The following is a 21916-nucleotide window of genomic DNA, read 5'->3' as shown; positions in this document are numbered from 1 at the left end:
AATTTACCATAGTTAGTAATGGGAGATTTTAACCAAGTAATATCATCAGATGAAAAGAAAGGTCGTAGGGGTGTGAATTTGTCTCATTGTAATCAGTTTAATAACTATAATAGTCATTGTAACTTATTTGATTTGGGTGCTTCTAGTTTGAAATTTACTTGGTGTAAATGTGATGGTTTAGCTTACATACGGGAAAGATTAGATAGAGCAATAGTAAATGTAGCCTTCTTTGATGAATTTCCTAATGCTGAAGTACTCAACTTACCTTGTACATTTTCATATCATCATCCTATATTAGTTCGTTGTCATCAACTAAGCCCAAATAGGCATACCTTTCATAGTTTCTATTTTGAGACCAGAGGCGAACCTAGGAATTTTTCTAAATGGTGTCATTAGGATGATGCTTAGAAATTTTTTTCCTTGATCTAGGATCTGCTAAGAGAGCACTTAAATCAAATTCAACATAACTTTACTTAGAAGAATATTGGTGAGTACCATCATTAGTAGAATTTTATTGTTATTGCCCCGAATCTGAGTCTTGTGAGACAATTGCTTTTCTTTTAAAATATCTTTCCCTCGCTTATTTATCTAAAATTATAAAACTTATTAAAAATTACTACTCATTAGCATAAATTAAAATATTAGAATTAAATAAAATATTATCTTACATAGCAAATTATCAAGTTCAGTAACTGACAATATGACAATTTTCTATTTATTGATCAAAACTAAATATAAGCATCCACAAACCATATAAAGTTAAATACAAAAATCAAATAATCAAATAATATATCTACAAAATAAAAAAAAATTATAATTTCAAGATATTATTTGACATGCAATATTATTTTTTATTAGTTAGATTATAATTTGAACCCAAATTATCAAATTAATCAAAAATATTTAGACATGAATTATTTAAAAACTTAATTTGGGTTGAAAATTACTTACAATTGAAGTCTAGATGAGTTGTTTGAGGGAGTGAAAAACACAGCCAAGGACTGAAAAGGGGAAAGACTTGAATTTTTAAATAGGGGGGGTAATTTAGGTTTTAAGTTTTTAATAAAATCTTAAATTATGGAAGAAATTTTTTTGTCTTTCATTGTAGTATTTAAATATTAATACATAAATTACTTTTTGATAAATCACTTTTACTTGGAGCCTTTGACCCTACTCCCTATAAAATAAAAAAAATGGGCTCATTAATATATTAACAACCTTAAACTCTAGATAAATAGTATAAAAACTAAAATATTTTAAGAAGTGAGTGGTGCCATGTGACACAACTCCCTCCAACGTGGGTCTGCCCATGTTTGAGACTGATTGGATGTCACATCCAAAATTTTCATATTTCATAAGAAATAATTGGAACCTAGAAGGAACTAATACTACTGCCACCTTACGTGATTTAGCTAAAGCTTTAGATAAGTGGTAGTTTGATTCTTTTAGGTATATTTGTAAGTGCAAGTGAAGAATATTGGCGAGGCTTTGAGGAATCCAAAAGCAACTAAACAAGGGGTAGAATGACTACTTGGAAAATTTGGAAATTTCCTTAGTGGAGGAATTCAATTTAATATTGTATCAAGAATATTTATTGTGGAGGCAGAAGGTGAAAACAGATTGGTTATAGCATGGAGACTACAATTCCAAATTTTATCATGCTATAGTTAAAAGAAGACAAAGAAGAAAGAGAATTTTGGCACTAAAAAGAGATGATGGTTCCTGGTGTAACAATCAGGTTGAATTTGAGGGGATGGTTATTCATTTTTAATAAGATCTATATGCGGATGGTGGTATTACGGAATCATTACCTAAAATTTTTCATTGGAGACTCAATGCCGATGCAATTATTACAATGTCTAACCCAATTGAACACCAAGAAGTTAAAGATGCTTTATTTAGTATGGATCCTAATAAAAGTTCAAGCTGTGATGGGTTTCTAACTGGTTTCTTTCAAAGGCATTGGATGGATGTTGGCCCTGACATGGTAAAATTTTTACAAGGTGATTTCAATTCGGGCCAATTTCCAGTTGAGTTAAATCGTACATTGATTACCCTGATACCAAAGATTGAAGCACTTGAGAGGGTATCACAATTTCACCTAATTAGCTTGTGCTCTATACCTTTGAAATTGATTAGCAAGGTTTTAATGGACCAGTTACATCATTATTTACATGACTTGATTGGGAATATTCAATGCAGCTTCGTACCCAGTAAACAGGCTTTAGATAATGCTATTATTGTCCAAGAAGCGATCCATACCATAAGGACTATGAAGAGAAATGAGGAGGCTATTGTTATCAAAATTGATTTGAAAAAAGGATTCGATTGTGTAAAATGGAGTTTCTTGCAAGAAGTATTGGAGGAGATTGGCATTCCGAGTACATGGATTTATTTGATCAAGTTTATGTTTCAAACTACTACTTTTTCTATTAATTGGAATGAAAGCTACATTGATAGTTTTTCTCTTTCTAGAGGTATTAGATAGGGCAATCCACTATCTCCGTACTTATTTGTCCTTTGCTTAGAGAAATTGTCTCAATTAATTGTTAATGAAGTACAATTGGGTAATTGGAGACTATTATATTTGAAAAACTCTAATCTTTTTTTATCTCATGTTTGTTTTGCTGGTGACTTAATGTTATTTGGAGTAGCGTCTAAAGAGCAAGTACAAGTCATGATGAAGATTATTGATAGATTTTGTTTGGCTTCGGGTCATAAGGTCAACCTTGCTAAATCAAGGATGCTTGTCTCATCAAATTTATCTCCTATAGTATTGAAAAGTCTAAGTAGCATTGCGAAGATACTGTTGACTAAAGACTTCAGGAAATATCTTGGAGCTCCTATGATACATGGAAGGATTAGTCGTGCCATATACTCAGAATTGATTAACAAAGTCAAGTTGAGAATGGAGAACTAGAGTAATAAATATTTATCCATGGTCGGATGGGTCTCTTTAGTAAAGTCAGTGACGAGCACAATGGCAACATACTTGATGCAAACGACATTTCTCCCTAAACATGTCATCAAGGAGATTGATTGCTTAAATAGAAGCTTCATTTGGGGCCATGTTGAAGGTTCACCGAAGATCCATGCTTTAAATCGGAAGCATATTTGTGCATCTAAAGATGAGGGAGGGTTGTAAATCTGAGACACTAGAAAATTGAACTTGGCTTTTTTGGCTAAGTTAGGATGGCAAATATGGACAAATAAAAATTGCTTATGGGTGGATTTGTTGAGGAAAAAGTATCTTAGATATCAAGATTTTATGACAGTAAAATCATCTGATTCACATGTTTGGAGGAGTATTTTGAAAAGGAGAGATGTGCTTTCAAAAAGTGCAGGTGTGAATGTGAACAATGGACATACTACAAAATTTTGGCTTGATGAATGGCTATATTATGAACCTTTAATCTTTTTTGCAACAAGGGATTTATCTGAAACAGAAGTTAATTTACTTGCGGCAAGCTGTTATGAAGAGTATGGAAATTGGGACATTCAGCAACTTAGTTCATGTTTACCACATGTCATTTTGAGTATAATGGCGATTTTGATTGATCCAAGTAGTACAGCTATGGACATGGGGTTTTGGAAATAGACAAGTGATGGTGTTTTAACTGTTAAATCAGCCTATGAAGTACAAATGGTGGGTTCATTTTCTAAAGTAAGCCATTGGAAGTCTATGTGGAAGCTGATAAGTTCTAGTAAGGTTAGAGTTCTTATTTGGCGCATCTTGCACAAGGATTTGCCTACATTGGAGTGGCTTCTAAAGAGGCGTGTGCGATTGACTACTGTATGTTCTTGTTGCAATGCACTAGCTGAGACTTTGGTGCATGACATTGCGAGATTGTGGTAAATCAAAACTTCTTTGGCTTCAATTACGTTCAAATATGCATGGTAATGATTTTTTCCATGAAGATTTTAAAGCCATGGGTGCTAAAGAATTTGACATGCAAAGATCTTGTGGAAGGTATCCCATGGGTTATTATTTTTATACATGTGTTTTGGAGAAATAAGAATTTATTTGATAATTCTTTTATTTGGCCTTTCAATGCAAAACAACTAGTTTGGACAAAAGCAAAGGAGGCATGCAAAGGCAGACCCAAAAATTTTTTTGAGTGGTATCATTAAGATGACTCTCAAAAAGTTTTTCCTCAATCCAAGAGTTACAGGGAGAGTACTTAGATCAAATTTAATAAGACTTTGCTTAGAAGAATATTATTGAGTACCATCATTAATAGAATTTTGTTGTTGTTGCTCGATATTGAGTCTTGTGAGATAATTTCTTTTCTTTTAAAATATCTTTTGAATGACTTATTTATTTAAAATTATAAAACTTGTTAAAAATTACTACTCATTAGCATAAAATTAAATAAAATATGATCTTAAATAGCAAATTATCAAGTTCAGTAACTAACAATATGACAATTTTCTATTCATTGATTAAAATTAAATATAAGCATTCACAAACCACACAAAGTTAAATACAAAAGTCAAATAATCAAATAATATGTCTACAAAATAAATCAAAAAAGAAAGACTCATAATTTTAAAATATTATTTGACATGCAATACTATTTTCTATTAAGTAGATTATAATTATGAACTCAAATTATCAAATTAAACAAATAATATTTAGACATGAAGTATTTAAAACTTAATTTGGATTAAAAATTACTTACAAATGAAGCTTAGATGAGTTGTTTTGAAAGAATGAAAAACACAACCAAAGATTGAGAAGGGGAAGGACTTGAATATTTAGACAAGAAGAATAATTTAGGTTTTGACTTTTTTAATAAAATCTTAAATTATAGAATGAAATTTTTTTTATCTTTCCTTGTCGTATTTAAATATTAATATATAAATTAATTTTTGATAAATTACTTTTACTTGGAGTCTTTGCTCCCACTCATAATAAAAGTGAAAAAATAATAATGGGTTCATTAAAATAGTAACTACCCTAAACCTTTGATAAATAATATAAAAAATAAAAAGTTTTAAGGACACCACTCCCTCTAACGTGGGTATGTCCATGGAGGCATGGGACATATTGGGTAGAGATACTCATAGATTGAAGTAGGAAGTTGTAATAGCAAGGGAGAAGCTTAAGAATGGGTATGTTAAACTAAATGTTGATGGTAGTGCAAAGGGACAACTTGGCTTGGTTGCCTCAGGTGGTGTGATTAGGGATAAGTATGGAAATTAGATTGTGGGTTTTTGTCAAAATACTGTTATTGCTTTTACTTTAACAACTGAGTTATGTGGCATTTATCAAGGCTTGAAACTGTGTTGGAATAGGGGTTTTAGGACAATTTTAGTGAAAACTGATTCTTTGCTAACTTTGCAAAATATTTCTACCCAGTTTTCAGTGTTGGATCCAAACACTTAGTTACTGAGAGGGATTCAAGAGTTGCTTCAACAGGATTGGGATACTACAATTTCTCACGTACATGGTGAAGTCAATCAGTGTGTCGATTGAATGGCCACACATATAGATAACCAAGACTTGGGGTAACATATTTTCAATTATGCTCCGAATGGTATTGATTCTTATTTATTTGCATATAGTTTAGACATATTATAACCTAGAATGATATAATAAGTCCTATAGATCTTTTCCCTTCTATATAAAAATATTATTTTCTAAAAGCTTATTTGTGTAGAACAAATGGTGTCTAAAAAACCAAGAAAAAAAATTCCTTTACATGCACAAAAGGCTCAAAATAATCGACCGATAATCTCTTGGGATGTCAACGGGTACCCTATTATAGGGTACTCTCGAGTACCTGATCCGGTTAAACCAGATTAAGGTACCCAATAAATGGGTTCAGGTAGGGATTTAATTCGAAATTAGGTAAGGAAGAAAGATAACCAAAGTCTATACCATCTTGATCAATAGTTTCTTTTGTTAAATGTTGACAAAAATATTAAAAATATAGTTAGTTGAATTATTAATGTGATGACATTAATGTATATAAATAAAAAAATTATTAGATTATCCATAAAAAATATTTTAATAATTTTTTAATTTAATTAGATTTTTAAATGAGTTAAGGTAATTATAGGGTAGTAAAAATATAATAAAATTAAAGTTAGGGTAATAATTTTGAAGTTATTCAGATAGTTAATAAAGTTATGATCATTAATTTTTTATAAAATTAAGATTCAGTACCTCAAAATTATAGGGTATCCTACCGTTGACATTCCTAATATTCTCCAAAACCGAGCAGCGATGCGCACCGTTTCGATGTTCATAAGGCGTAGAAAACTGAGACAACATTTCCCGCCAATTCTCTCTCTCTCTAAAGCCTCCTCCTTTGGCCATCTATTCTCTGCAAAAACCTAGCCAAAATCCTTCCATATTCACCGTCCGTCCGTCCGTCCGTGAAAGTAACCATGGCAACTGAAACTCCAAAGAAACAGCTTCAATCCCCCAGAAAACCCAAACAATCCCTCAATAATCTCAAAGTACAGTCCTCTCCTCTTTCCATTTCTCTCTCCCCTCAAACCCCTCAGTCCTTAATCCCTCCCCAGGCTCCTCCTCGCCGATCCTTGCGCCGAACTTCGCTACATTTCAGTTCAACACCCATAGAGGATTCCATAGAATATGAAAAATCAGATCCAAAGACGCCTCGAAATGCTGTGGAAGAAATTGGGAAAATTTCGGGGCAAAGTCGAAAGGGGCAGAGTCATGAGGAGAGGGTGAAGACTCCAAAAACTCCGAAAATTCCAAAAAGAAAGAGAAATGGTGAGAATAGGAAAACCGCAAAGTTGGGTATTCTGGGTGAAGGAATGGTTGAGGCTGAGGTTACATTTTCTTCAGTGACACCGGAGGTCTTGGAGACTAAGAAGAGGAAAAGAGGGGAAGATAAAACTGTTATACCAAGAGCTATGGCTACAAGGAGTTCGAAGAAGAAGGAAAAGAAGAGGGTTTATTATAAGAAAGTGGCGTATGATGAGGGTGAGTTTGATGTGGGAGATGATGTGTATGTGAAGAGGAGAGAGGACGCGAGCTCGGATGATGAGGTTCCTGAAATGGAGGAGTGTAGAGTGTGCTTCAGGGCAGGGAGGAGTGTGATGATTGAGTGTGATGATTGTCTAGGTGGATTTCACTTGAAATGCTTGAAGCCGCCTTTGAAAGAGGTTCCTGAAGGGGATTGGGTTTGTGGGTTTTGCCAGGCTCAAAAACTGGGGAAATATGTTGAGTTTCCTGAGCCTCCAGAGGGGAAGAAGCGGGTTAGAACTCTAAGGGAAAAGCTGCTTGCTAGTGATTTGTGGGCTGCCCGTATAGAGAGGTTTGGTTAAATTTTTATAAACGGATTGCATTTTGTCTATTGATGATTAATCATGTATGTGGACAAAAATAAGATGAATTTGTTTGTTGGAGTTGTGCAGTTTGTGGAAAGAAGTAGATGGTAGCTTTTGGTTCCGGGGGCGTTGGTATATGATACCAGAAGAGACTGCATGTGGAAGGCAACCCCATAATTTGAGGAGGGAGCTTTATCGGACAAATGATTGTGCTGACATTGAGGTGATGGATAATATCTGTTTGGATTATAAATTTGTTATTAGAGGAGCAATGATCATCTATAACTGTGTATGTGAGAATATGTGGACGGTGAGATGTCTTTAGGGAATTTTCTTTTCCTGGTTGATTATATGATAAGAGAAATGATCATCCTTCTCTATTCTTGAAGAAGCTCCTTACTTGAATACAATTTAATAGTTGCATTTATGTTTTCATACGATATATGTGCTTCTTATATTTGTTACTGATAAGTTTTAGATGCTGCTATTCCCAAGCAGATAAGGGGCATGTATGTTAATATCCACAATAAAAGGGTCATCCTCTACAGCCTATAGTAATGTTGTACAATCTTACCAGTCACTTTAGTAAAAATAGATATTGGATAAGGATCATACTTGCAAAATCAAGCCTGAAATTCTCTACTTATGTTTTATAGGGTTTTCCCCGTTCTTTCCAGTTTAGTCAAGTTGAGAATAGGGCTTAGCTCACTTGAGTCTCCCATTAAGCTAGAGACATATCATTCAACCCAGCTGCTAGATATATCTCTCACACCAATTGCCTCAATTGATAAGATAGCAGCCGTAAGAACTTACTGTGGTCATCTAGTCAAAAGGTAGATCCATCAAGTAGATGGTCTTAGGAGATAAATCTAAGGATTTAAAAATTGAGCACAGTTGGTTAAAATAAGAAAGAGCCTGCCATCAAATTTAGGGAAACGTAAAAACAAAGTGTTGAAGAGATGTATTATAGCAGGTATCTTCATAGTAATTGATTCAAAGGGGTTGTATTCTCTTCCTCTTCTTTCTAGGATAATTAATTTCCAGCTAACTGAAACTGAATGAATCCTAACGCCTTAAGCTTCTGAAGGAGTTTACTGAATTAAGGTTTCCAACTATTGGCACTGCAGATGGAATCTATCATCAGGCATTGTAATGTTATGAGCCCCAAAGAATATGCCAAGGCCAATGATGAGGGGGATGACGTTTTTCTATGTGAATATGAATATGATATTCACTGGCACAGTTTCAAGCGTATAGCTGAGATTGATAATGATGAAGCAGTAAGCAGTCAGAAAACTGAATTCCATTCAAGTGGTTTACTTTACTAAAATAGAGCTCATTTTGTGTTGAAATTAATTTTTTTTCTTTTGTTACTTGTAGGATGATGAACATGCTGACAGTGATGAAGACTGGAATTCTTCCAAGGAACCTGACTCTGGAACAGATGAAGATATGGAATATGAAGAGGAAAGCACAAGGAATGCACAAGCCAGACTGTCCACGGCTCATCTGGCTGCAGTATGGATAATCTCTGTTTATTGCACATTCTTAATTTTGTCCTTGGTAGTTGCAAGATACTTAGGCAGCTATTTGATTGATACAGAACTCTCGGAAGGGCCATTTCTTTGGACTTCAAAAAATAGGCACCAAAAAAATCCCAGAACATGTGAGGTGCCACAAGCAGACTGTGCTGGAAAGGGCAAAAGCAACACTTTTATTGGCAACATTGCCAAAGTCATTACCTTGTAGGAATAAGTATGTGAGACTTGATAGCTTTCTTGTCTATTTTAGCTTTTCTTTGGAGACATTGAATGCAAAATTGCTATGGTGCAGGGAAATGGAGGAGATAATGGCATTTGTAAAAGGTGCCATCTGCGATGATCGATGTCTTGGACGTTGCCTTTATATTCATGGTGTTCCCGGAACGGGCAAAGTAAGTTCTGTTGCTTTGCTCAACACAATTTTTTCTTCTTATTTCAAATATGCTGATATTATCTGTTGTTGAGGCTGATTTGAAAAGGAGACTTACTCATTTGGTCTTTTTATTTCACATGCAATTGCAGACAATGAGTGTATTGGCAGTAATGAGAAACCTCAAGTCTGAAGTTGATGCAGGAAGCATAAGACCTTACTGTTTTGTAGAGGTTAATGGTCTAAAGTTGGCATCACCAGAGAATATTTATAGAGTAATACAGAATATCCTAACTGCAAAGTTGATTTAGTTCACCTTTATATAACTGTATCTCTGGTTGTCTTTTGATATTTATATGCTATATTCTTATAGGTTATATATGAAGCATTAACTGGACATAGGGTTAGTTGGAAAAAGGCTCTGCAGTTACTGAATGAACGTTTTTCAGATGGAAAGAAAATTGGCAAGGAGGATGACCGACCTTGTATTCTACTCATTGATGAACTTGATCTTCTTGTAACCAGAAACCAGTCGGTAACTTGTTTGTTTGATAATGCAAACCAATGGTGTTTTGTTGTTTATTCATTTTGATTGAAAGAAGTTGCAGGTTTTAAAACCATGCCTTTCTCTAAATGACAGGTACTATACAACATTCTTGACTGGCCTACTAAGCCACATTCCAAGTTAATTGTGATAGGTATGCTTATTTCTTGATAAGGAATTTTGAAAAGCTGTGCACTGTGGTACTTGACAATGGTTATGGTAAGAATAATAGATTGATATGAATTTTGTATCTTTGAATTCAGGAATTGCAAATACAATGGATCTTCCAGAGAAGTTGCTTCCTCGCATTTCAAGCCGAATGGGTATTCAGAGGCTCTGCTTTGGCCCCTATAATTATCAGCAGCTTCAGGAAATCATATCAAGTCGTTTGAAAGGAATTGATGCATTTGAAAAGCAAGCAGTAGAATTTGCTTCAAGAAAGGTTAGTCCACTTGCTATTGTTTTTCCATGAAATTAAGGTTTCATTCTTTATTTTCATCTACTAAAATTGATGCCAAAGATATGCTTACTTTTTGAAAAGACTACTACTCTCTACCTTATCTTCGAGTATGTCATATGTGTATTTCAGGTAGCAGCTATTTCAGGGGATGCACGCCGTGCTCTAGAGATATGCAGGCGTGCAGCAGATATAGCAGATTATCGTATCAAGAAACAAATTTCAACTGTGAATTCTTCTACAGGTAAATAAGCTTTATAGAATTATTAGAACTGTAATTTAAGGCCATTGCTGAGGTGTTGGATACATTTTACACATGCCTACAGACAAGTACCATTTGTGGCGTGTTACTACACTTGATGCCTCAAGTGCAGTAATTTGTGCCTTTCAAAAGAAAAAAAAATGCTGCAATTTACACATAGGAGGCACAGATGAAATGGTACTTGACTTTTTAAATGTCAATATGTGTGTTTGCTAATGCATAAACATATATTTTTAATCCATGATATATGTAAATTGTGGAGGTCAGTCGAACTGTCATTCACTCTATGGAGAATGTTTGGTATCTTACCATTGTATTAGATGACCTTCCCTTGTCTAGGCATCAGCTGATAATACGGTGGTAGATGCTAATTGTCATCAATCTAACATGACAAATCATAGCTTAAACACATCTGCACCATCATGTGATAAGGAAGGGGAGAAGTATGATTTCTAAAGCCTTTGCAAGCCTTTTCTTCCATAGGCTGTTCTTCTTCTTATCTCTTTTAATGTTACTGGCAAAATCCAAGTTTTAGAAAGTTAAGACGCATTATTATAGCATGTTGCCCTTTTTTATTTGACTATTTAGGCATCAAATTAAGTCAATGTTTGGGCCTGGTAAATTAAGTCAAGGGGATAGATATAATTGTTTTTGTTTATTACATTGGTTCATTTACTTGGGGCTATCATGTAAGGACCTTGGTCTCTGGAGCGAAGACAATGGAGCAAGACATATAAAAAAATTGATTGTCCTATTGCTTGGATAAAGGGTTTAGTCTGTGCTTGTATTTGTTTAACTTTTTCTTCATTCCTTAGAAGGGGGAAAATGCAAATCATTAAGAGTATGTATTAATTTGCATATAACAGGAACTTAAAACTTATATCCTCTAAGAACTGCATAAATAATTTTGTTTGTATTCCTTTCAAACAGGGTGTGCCTATCGTATTTTCAACTTACTATTCTATTGAAAGTCTATATGCTTACCCCTGGTCTAGTTTAATCATAAGCAGATATGTAAAATAAGATTAAAGTTCAGTCTACTTTTATGATTTATTATTGTGCACTTTCCTAACAGTTCTGTATTGTTTTCCTACAAATGTTACATTGTAAAGGTTATGAAAGCTTGAGTTTATTCTATATTTGTTTTGTTCAACTACTTAAATATTTTTTTAAATAAAGTTTGGTTTGGATTCTAATGATAATAAATCAAACACTTTCAGAATTAAACTGCATGATTTTCCTTTCTATTAATTAGAAGGTAGATTATGGGCATAATTTTTTTGGTCCCACCAGAAAATTTAGAGTGATGAATGTGTTCTTTATCACTAGATTATACAAATGGGCATCATATGATAGAGCTACTGTGCTAGTGAAAGTTGAGACCTTGATGTTCATCTTGGTTTTTAAATGATTTATTAGCACAGTTTCAATCACAATGTGTTTAGGTTCTAATATTTATGAAAAGATATAGCTTAGCTTGCTAGGTTTACGGAACCATATATAAACATTTTATGGAAATTCCATTCACCATTGGCATCATAGTGCTTTTACTGCCAGATGTTTCTATTGATTCTTCTGCTTTTTGATAGCATACTCTGGTGCACAATGTTTGTTTTAGATGAATAACTACTGTTACCCTTATTTTGCATGTCAGTTCATCAGTAACATTCACACAATTCTCAGCAGTTGTTCAGATTACTAAATAAATATATGTTTTACCATTCCCCAGGGAAAGATATTGTTACCATGGCCGAGGTTGATGCAGCCATTCAGGAAATGTTCCAGGCGCCTCATGTACAAGTAAGTTGAAGATCAATTATATATCCGCAAATTACAATTTTTGGTTGTCTTTCTGTTTCTTACTTGTCCACTTCCAAGGAAGATGATTAGCAACGGTTTTCATTGTTTTCAAGTGCATCGTGTGTTAGTATCACTGTGATTGTGATGTTTATCTTCTAACTGCATCCTTAGAAGTCTTTGTACATAAGAACAGATGTGGACGGACAAATCATTCCTTAAATAGCATTTTAAAGAACAGCAAATAATATATGTTGTCATGGAAGGCTAGTTGCTCTGTTGTGATGTTATGGTGAGGTTATATTTGAACATTTCATTAGTATAGATTTCTTAAATTATCTTCTTGCCATTGCACCTTAGTAAAATTAAATTTATTCAAGGAGAAAAGGAAATCAGCATAATCATTTGAATAAGGTTTGAATTTATAGCAGTGTGAAATTTCTAGAAAGTTTTTGCAGATTTATACCCTTTGGACCTCTGGAAACTTAAATAACGCGGAATTAAGTTTCCAGTAGATTTTTGGACTATTTGGAGGGAATGCATGCATCAGATGATGAAATGAGCCTACCAAAATTATCTTAGAACCTTATATTTTGGAGGAACTTTTGATGCCGGTTGTGTGGCCTTTTCTGCCACATTTTCTTTTTTGAATACTATTTAGAGCTTATAAGTTCTACAGGCTAGGTTTGACCAAAGTCAAGAACTTGACTGGACTGACCACACTGATGGGATTGCTTTCCTCATCTAAAACCTGAAGCTGGCATTATAGAAGCCTACCAAGAACTGGCATTCCTACTTTCACTCAGGCAGCTGATCTTTTAACAGAAGATTTAATTACAGACAGAGAAAGGCTTACCCACTTTCTAAGACAGTTGCTCTAGTTTCATTTTGAACTCTATCTCTTCGATTCTTAACTGACCTTCCTCTTTAAGGTTGGTGTATATTTGGAACTTCACTGAGTCCAGAAAATATATATAATATTATATTATTTTATATTTTTCTTTAATTGAGATATGTTAGCCATGAGAAAAGGACTTACACTTGCATCAGTCTTTTTATATCATTACGAAATAACTTAATGCATATTCTTTTGCAGGTAATGAAAAGTTGTTCTAAACTGAGTAAAATTTTCTTAACGGCAATGGTTTATGAGCTCTATAAAACAGGAATGGGGGAAACTACCTTTGAAAAGGTCGACACCTAAACCCTATTTCTTCTGTGATCTTTTACTTTGGATGCTAGAATCTTAAGGTGTCATTCCTCAAGTACAGTGAGTACTATTATTTTCACCCCTCCAGCATATCTGACGTCAACTTTGCATTGTCCTTCTCAAAGATTTAAAAACTCTAGTCTTATCAGTTTTCACATTAATGGTATTTTCTCTCAAAACGTTAGTGGTAAGTAAAAACCCTACTCCAGGTGAGACTAGATATAGTACATAACTGAATCCCGAATTGCAAAACACATCTCTACAAGAAATGAAGTTAGCCGGGTTTCTCTGTGTTGGTGTTTTCTTTTGATGCCCTATCGAAATTAGTAGGTACTATATTTAGTTGATTGGATGTTAACTTCTGTTTGTGCACATTTTCTAAAAGATTCCATGTTGCAGTTGGCAATGACTATTTCATGTCTCTGCACAAGCAATGGAGAAGCATTTCCTGGTTGGGACACAATTTTGAAAGTTGGGTAAGCATCTTCTACTGTCTTGTTAACTCAATAAAGAGAACATGGCTCACCATTTTGTACGCTAAAATGGTATTTTTACATGTTATTTTGGGGACTCGCCTGACAATAATTTGTTCTTTTATATTTATTTGTGGCATCCTTGAGGAAATTTTATGCATTGATGGTGCAAATCCTGTTTTAAGCCATGGGGTCTGAAAGTTCTGTTTAGGAAGGTTGATGTTACCATTGGATTTTACAGTTAGCTGCACTGCGTTTGGCTTTGGCAAAGAACCTATTTTATTCAATCTAAAGCCAATAGGAGCCTGTTTTAAGCCCTAATATTTCAAAAAACACTAAGAAAAAGTTATTCTGCTTTGCTTTCATTACCTTATTTTTGTTTCTCCTGTACCAATTAAGTAATAATACAGGCAACTTTGTACCCCAAAAAAAAAAAACAAGCCAGTTTGTTGATGAATTTGGATGAACGCATGTATCAATTGTTCTGTGAACTTGCATGTTCCTTAAGGTATTAAATCAAGCCAGCTGGAGTTTATGCAATGCAGATAATGGATGGCTATCGTGGCTTAATGGGTGTGCAAAAAGGTTATATATGTAATTGGATTTTCTTTTTATTATCCCTTTTCCTTTATGGCAGCTGCAAGCTTGGAGAATGCAGAATTATCCTGTGTGAACCAGGAGATAGGCACAGGTTGCAGAAGCTGCAGCTCAATTTTCCCAGGTTAGTTCTCTAGCAAGCTTTCGGCCAGAAGCAATTATGGCATGCTCCTGATAACAAATAACGTAGAAAATTCCTTTGTATTGCGTGGATGCCTTTCTACAATTTGAACATGCAACACAGCATTATTTGATGGTGGGCTATAATTTACTTGAGCAGTAAGCCATGGGCACCACTGAGGGGACTGTTTATCTGATAACTAGTAATTAACTTTTAGATATTCGACATGGTTGTTCTTACAATAGGAAAGATCTACTTTGACCAAATTCATTGGCCTTTCTAGTTCTTGACCTAAGAGCTCTCTATTTCAGTGCCAATAATACTGTTCTTTAATTTTTTTCTGTTATTTGAGTTCGAAAGAGGGTTCCAGGCATTTCAGACATACAGCTGTCCTTCAGCTAAAATCTCGTGGACTAATTATTTAAACTGAATTGCCTAGGATCCTTGGTCATCTTAGCATGTAGCTTGTGGCTTAATTGGTTTCCATCTTTTGTTATCCTTGTATTTTGATGTAATATCTTCCTGCTTCCACAATCGTTTTAATGTATAATTGGGCTTGTCTATCAAAGTATGCCGACATTGCATAATCAGATAACAACAAAATATGGAAAATGTTTGGGCAGCCTTGTTATCTAACCCCATTCATTTTGCTCTGTGACAGTGATGATGTGGCTTTCGCCCTGAAAGACACCAAGGATCTGCCATGGTTGGCCAAGTATCTATGATTCAAGAAGCCTGCAATTACATTAAATTCTAAATTTATAGCTACAGTTTGCCTTCGTTCCCATTTTAAGATCCCCACTTTTCCCTTGTATTTCAATCACATTCATGCTGTCATTGCAATGTTTTAGCTATATGGTATTTGGAAGAGGAAATTGTTCCATTTGAGGCATACCTACTTTTCAGTATGAAAAATACTGAGATGAACAGTTGGTGTTTGTGATTTTTTTTTTTTTACTACAGTAAGAAAATAGACTTGAGAACTCAGAAGATAATATCTTATGCCATTGGCTCTATCTGGTTCTTACAATTGTAGGATTTTACTATTCCTTTCGCTGGAATGACAGAACTATTGCTGTGGCTTTAGGCTAGAGATTCCTAGAAACCAGAAGTTTTATAACTCCTTACTATCGGATAAGCCCTTTTTCGGCTCAAGCAGAAGATAAGATTTTGTATGGTATTTTCAGAAACATTTCTCCGATTAAATTGCCTGGTATCCATTTGTACTCGCATGTTACAATATTTCGTTATATGAACACCCAAAAACTTTGAAGCTCTCCAACCAGCTTGGGTCGATAAGATCCTCTACTCTCTCCTATCCATGTAACAAGAAAACATACAGGGACCAACATGGCGGAAAAATGTTGAACAAATAAACGAAGATACAATCAATTATGCGTTAATGTTCATCCTAAGGGCAACTCCAGGGCATTACAATTGTGCCAAATGTGAGCAGAAAGCATCAGGCTTTAGAAATCCTTGTCATTTTCTCTCATCTCCTGCCGGGAGATTCTTGCAACTAAATGCGAGAATGATGATTTTCCACGTAACCACATAGAAGTGTGATGATCACCATTAATAAAAGACAGGTAAGTATAGGCTCAAGCTTGTGGCGATGTGGAGAAGGTTCTCAGCCATAAAGGACGGCCTAATATGGCACTTCCATGGACAGAGAGGTAGGTGGTATTTAACCTAGCAACATCAACCAAAGACTTGAATTAATTATCGAACTAACAATTAACCCACAATTAACAGAACCGGAGGTTAGAAGCTTTACTTATCAACATCAGGTGTAGCCAGTGGATCATATGACTCATCCCTTTGCTCTAGAGCTGGGAAAGCACCTGCCATAGCTGCCATATCTTGAGAACCTTCAACCTGCAAATCAAGCATCAGTCACATAGTTAATTTTAAGCAGATTGGGGTTTCATTTCATTTACTGTAGCTTCCCTACTGGCATTCAGAATAGCAAATCACTTGATATTTTAAACATCATGCAGCTAGCTAAAAAGGGTTCTTCATGTTCTTAAGGGCATTCAGATCATTAACTGCAAGTCATATTATGTACTTCAAAACTTCTCAGTGGCTACATTACATATGTGGGCTTTTGCAAAGACAGTGACATAAGCAGTAAGTATGGGGAAAGTTGGGTTGATTCTATAAAAACACACTATAAATGACAACTATAACATCAATAAAGCTTGGAAAGTGCACAAGCAGTGGCACAAATGGTTGATGTCGTGAAGTGGTTCCCCTGTTCTGCATTATTCATTCTTAATGTAATTACCAACAATCCAACATGGTCAGATTTAGAAAATAATGACTGCAAGTGTATGTAGCTTACACTGCAAAGTTATTCTAAATATCTGTACAAATATAACTTCTTGTGAGAAAACACTAACAGCAGGAATTGTTAGATGCAATGCCAATGCTAATATGGCAAAACCTCTTGCCTGTTGAGGATATTGTGCATAGCCAGCATATGCACCATATGCATACAGTGAGGGATCCTGGGTAGCCCCATAAGCATAAGCATCATAGCTTTGTCCATAACCATAGTATGCGCTCCACTGACTTGGATCTGCTTGTGTACCCCAACTACCAGGTAGGTCCTAAAATAAGTAATGCCAAATATTGTCAAGCAAAGTAGCATTCATAGCTAATAGAAGATTGACCATAGACACGATATTCATCTAAGCCTACCAACCTTATATAGTGAAATAGCAGTTCACATAAACATATATGACAATAATGATCTTCTACTATTGTAAATTCGTTCACTGTACATTTCCTACTATTTTTGACATGAAATAACAGGTTTCTTTCTTTTTCCTTTTTCCTCTTTGGGGAGGGGGGTGGAGGGGAGTTCAAATGAAACAAAATATAACTAAAATCAATGCTATGGGACATAATGCTAAAAATATTTTGGCAGATAACTGAATCAAAGAGTGAATTTGATATACAAAATATCACCTGCTTTGCTGTTGGGCTCCTACCCCAAGAAATGCGAACAAGTTGTTGACCAATCATTTGTCCCTGCATCCTCTGTATAGCTTCTTCAGCAGATGTCCTGCAGAATAAAAATAGAGAAGTCACAGAAGTTATTAGGCATCAGATCAGATAAAGGAAAGGGAACCAAAACTCTTAACTAAAATACACAAGACAAGAGGCAGCCCTACTTGATTATTTTTACAGCTGAATTTTTCATCACCCTCCACCATTAATCTTTATACAACTCTTGTCTAAGGGGAAAGCAAACCGTAACAGGTCATCTAGATAATAAATTAAAGAGAATTTACTCATGAAATAAATTCTAGCTCATAAATGATTTAATAAACACTCCCCCCTTGCCCCATGACAGTGTAGGGGAATAAAGAAAAGATAACATAAGCTTCCCACCTAGGGTTCCTCGATTGCATCACACAACCAAGAATAAAGAAAATCTAAGCATCACACCTAGTGTTCCTTGGGAGTCACCTAAGGTTGATGGCATCACACAATCACAATAGCAACAATAGGCTACTACCAACCCTAATCCTAAAAGAAGTAGAACTCCTATTCTACGCAGGACTTTAAAGAAAATACTTAAAATCTAAAAAAACCAACAAACATGACATTTAAAACAAACCTAATATAAATGTAAAAACCCAAATAGAAGCCTAGATTTATAAAATATTACAATTAAGCCCCATAAATATGAAACTACTTTAGACTCTAAAAAACTAACAAACTTGACATTTAAAAACAAAAACTAAGGGAATCTTGACATATAATGAACTTGATGTTACCTGGTTGCGAACTGTACAAAACCACATCCTTTGGCTGCAGGAATCTTGACATATACAATATCTCCTAATGGTGAGAATAATTGCTTCAGTTCCTCTTCTGTGACATTTGGATCCAAGTTGCCAATAAAAATCTGCAAAGGATAGGATAGTTAGTCTAAGCGATAGGAGATAATTCCTGAAACAACTTGCCTATGCCTCACTAACCGTGGTGTTAGTACTATCATTATCTGGTGGAAGCACCTGCACAGGAGTTGTGTATGCTGGAGCTGGATATACAGCTGCAGACATATCCATGGGTAAGTGCATTTTAGAATTTCTTTCCTTCATATGCATTTAAGTCACTAAGTCTTCATACATACATGAAGCTAATATCAAGTATGGCCACGGTACCAAAGAGCAACATAAATATAGATATAGGTACAGTTAGTCAAGTCCTTAGACCACCAACTGCGAACAAGTATAAACGTTGATATACATCATGTCCACATCTCAACTAAACAAACAAACAATGTGAACATAAATAAATAAACCTCAATTGACATGGAATTAGCAAAAAAGTTGCATGCAGAGCAAGAATTTTAAACAAGTGCAACATTTAAGTTATGAATAGAAACACATTCTTGTGAGAAAATATCCTCAAAGCAACATATCAGCAATGTGATCTTCAAAGTGTATGAAATAACATTAATTTCATTGCTTTACTGCTTCATCAAATCACTATTAAGCAAAAGAAAAAAGAGCGAACTGCATTACAGACATTGGGGTAGATTTGAGAATTGATATGAGTAGCTACAAATCAATTTAAAATTATCAAGTGATGCCTCTTTTTCACATGCACCTTGGTAATAATGGATAGCACAATCAAATTGAGGGCAGCCACACAAGGGCCATGGACCAAACAGAACAGTGATATGATTTCAGAGGCAAGAAAATGAATAAATGAATCTGGCTATGGTTTTCTTTTGGTAAAAGTTAATGAAAGGAATACAACCTTTTGCCACAGCATACTGCTGCTGAAAACCAGTGGGCTTCTTAGGTGTTGCTGCGCTAATACGCATAGCTCTAGTTGAGCAATAGACACCATTCATCTCGGTCATAGCACGATTTCTCTCAATCTCATCAGAAAATTTAACAAATCCATATCCCTTTGAGCGTCCAGTATTTGGATCAGTCACAACCTTGGCACCTCTAACAGATGGATAGTGAGCTCGAAAGGTTTCTTGCAATAGATAATCTGTGACATCAGGTGCCAAATCCCCAACAAAAATAGAATGCTCAGGCCCAGGATCAGTACGTCTTTCTCCAATGCCAAAAGAAGCCCAATTTAACCTGAACATTTGATCTGTTCCAGGCATTGGTGTCCCATTGTAAGTCTGCAGTATCCTTTCTGCTGCCGCATGAGAAACAAACTCCACAAATCCATATCCCTCAGGCTGGCCAGTGATCTTGTTACGTATAATTTTTATTGAGACTAGCTGCAGAGATCAGAAGTAATTGTTCATTTTGAAGGCAACATCCACTAGAAAGCTACAAGCTTTGAGATAAGGTAAAGGAAACAAATACATCATTGAACATTAGCATCTGATGAATTTGATAATACCTGAATTCTAAATTTACTGAATTATTATGAATGTTGCAACCAATGCAATTCCCAGAGTTATCACAAGTTTGATAATTGCTTGAACCAACAATGGGTATGCATAACAGGCGAGGTTTGAACAACTGAATAGGATAAAACAAATGGTAGAAGCCAAGACAGATTATTGCTAGCATCCTATAATCGATATTAATTCAACTAGCCTGATAATTTGACAATCTAGTGAAGCTCTTCTCTTAGCTCTCTGCTCTTATCAGCTGAGCATTAGTCAGATTTGTAACCTGGCTCTTCGTGCACATTGAAATTACTTGCGGCAAAAGGCAGTTGGGTTGATTAACACATAGGTTTCAGAAACCTCAGTTATCCCTCCTATGTTTTGCAGTAGCAGCCAGATTGCTTTCACAGACTACAGTCGTTATTTAATTCATGTCACATTGCTTTGCAGATGTTTAAAAAAAAAAAATTAGCACATGCTTCTAAGCCATGTGCTATTAATTAAATATAATTTTTGAGGTATATACAGGTGATTTTTTGTTTCTTGAACTCATAAGTGATTTAATAATAATTTGATAAAGTTCATATCCACTCAATTGTTGATATTTGGCCAAAAAAAAACTCAATTATTGATAGGATACTATTTCAATTTATAATTTTATTATTAAACAAAATGTGAACAGATAATTCTAAGAACACAACGAAACTTGAAATCCTTTTACATCTAAAAAATACCTTACCAGCATCAGCATTTTCGTATGTTTTACATATAAAGACAGCCTAGAAAAACTCCCACAACAAATTATAGTCATCAAATTAAGTAACAACCAAAATTTATTCCAATACCCAAAATAAGAAAGCCTAGAAATATTATAGATAGATACATAAATTTTGAGTATATAAAGGAGAGAGAGAGGGGAAAGTATGGGAACCTCGCCAGTGTGAGCAAAGCAAGAGTTGAGATAGGACTCATCGACCCAAAATTGGAGGTCTCCTATCCAAAGCGTACGGACTTCCTCTAGCGATGTTGGATGGTGGTGGTGTTGTGATGCTGCTATGGTCGCCATTGCTGATGGTCTATCTGCTGCTTTCTGCTTTGCCAAATTCCACACAATCTCCCCTTTCCTTTTAACAAAGCCTCTGGGTTGAAGGGTCCATAGGCGAATCACGGGCTGGGCCTTGCTCTTGCTGTTGCTTCTCTTTCCCAGCGTTCAAGTTAAAATGGCCTTCGAGGCCTTTCTGTACTTAAAGTTTTTGGATTATTATTCCTCGAATTTTCAGACTTTGCGAATAGGCTTAAATGGTTAATGGTTATAAATGTTCAATAATATCTTCATGAGCAGCGTGTCAATTTTCTAACTCACTCGTAGAGTTCGTAAGATAAGTTTTATTTCTTTCCAAATTTTTACAATTAATGTGTATTCTATATGGATTATTATTGGTCTCAAAATTTTTGAATTTTATAAACGGGTTTAAGCAATATTTTAATTTATTTACTCTTTAATTATAATTTAATAAACATGTGATAATTTTTTAAATATATTTATGAAATATAAAACATTTATGGTCAATGTATAAAATAATTTTTAATTATATATACACAAACATACTTACATATACATTATGGTTAAATATTTTAGGAAAAAAATTTTTTAGCCATTAAAAATAACGTGTTTTTGGAAATAAGCCTCCAAATAATTTTAACTATTTTTAGCCACGAGAATAGATTTTGGGACAAAAATGCCGTTAATGAGCCATCTTCGTTGACGCTCACTCTCAAACAGGCGAAAAATGGAAAAATAAATATGCAAAGAATTTGCAAATATCTAATTTTGTGCAAAACATTTATTTTTTTTT

The 21916-nt window shown here is 34.8% G+C and overlaps 2 protein-coding genes and 1 non-coding gene across 3 annotated transcripts; 2 read left to right on the top strand and 1 right to left on the bottom strand.

Moving 5' to 3' along the window:
- The first annotated feature begins 6298 nt into the window (after nt 1-6298).
- LOC18589827 (origin of replication complex subunit 1B-like) lies at nt 6299-15576 on the top strand. The gene is made up of 16 exons (XM_018127738.2): nt 6299-7295; nt 7396-7531; nt 8436-8588; nt 8689-8826; nt 8912-9063; nt 9142-9241; nt 9372-9494; nt 9593-9754; nt 9860-9917; nt 10027-10205; nt 10353-10464; nt 12212-12282; nt 13376-13471; nt 13889-13965; nt 14600-14683; nt 15342-15576. The coding sequence occupies exons 1-16, from the start codon at nt 6397-6399 to the stop codon at nt 15403-15405; spliced, it is 2604 nt and encodes an 867-aa protein (XP_017983227.2). The 5' UTR covers nt 6299-6396; the 3' UTR covers nt 15406-15576.
- Nucleotides 8496-8573, top strand: LOC148760969 (small nucleolar RNA snoR28). The gene has a single exon (XR_016028699.1). It is a non-coding gene; the product is annotated as a small nucleolar RNA snoR28 (small nucleolar RNA).
- Nucleotides 15577-15872: 296 nt separating the features above from the next.
- Nucleotides 15873-21180, bottom strand: LOC18589826 (RNA-binding (RRM/RBD/RNP motifs) family protein). Its single transcript, XM_007014972.3, has 8 exons — nt 20992-21180; nt 19460-19943; nt 18673-18746; nt 18469-18599; nt 17654-17750; nt 17134-17292; nt 16458-16558; nt 15873-16372 (listed from the first exon to the last, which is right to left on the bottom strand). The coding sequence occupies exons 1-8, from the start codon at nt 21124-21126 to the stop codon at nt 16282-16284; spliced, it is 1272 nt and encodes a 423-aa protein (XP_007015034.3). The 5' UTR covers nt 21127-21180; the 3' UTR covers nt 15873-16281.
- Between the last annotated feature and the right edge of the window lie 736 nt (nt 21181-21916).

Source organism: Theobroma cacao, chromosome 9 (assembly GCF_053813885.1).
Source record: "Theobroma cacao isolate CCN51 chromosome 9, ASM5381388v1, whole genome shotgun sequence".
NCBI classification, from domain to species: domain Eukaryota; kingdom Viridiplantae; phylum Streptophyta; class Magnoliopsida; order Malvales; family Malvaceae; genus Theobroma; species Theobroma cacao.
This window is presented reverse-complemented; position numbering and strand designations above follow the sequence as displayed.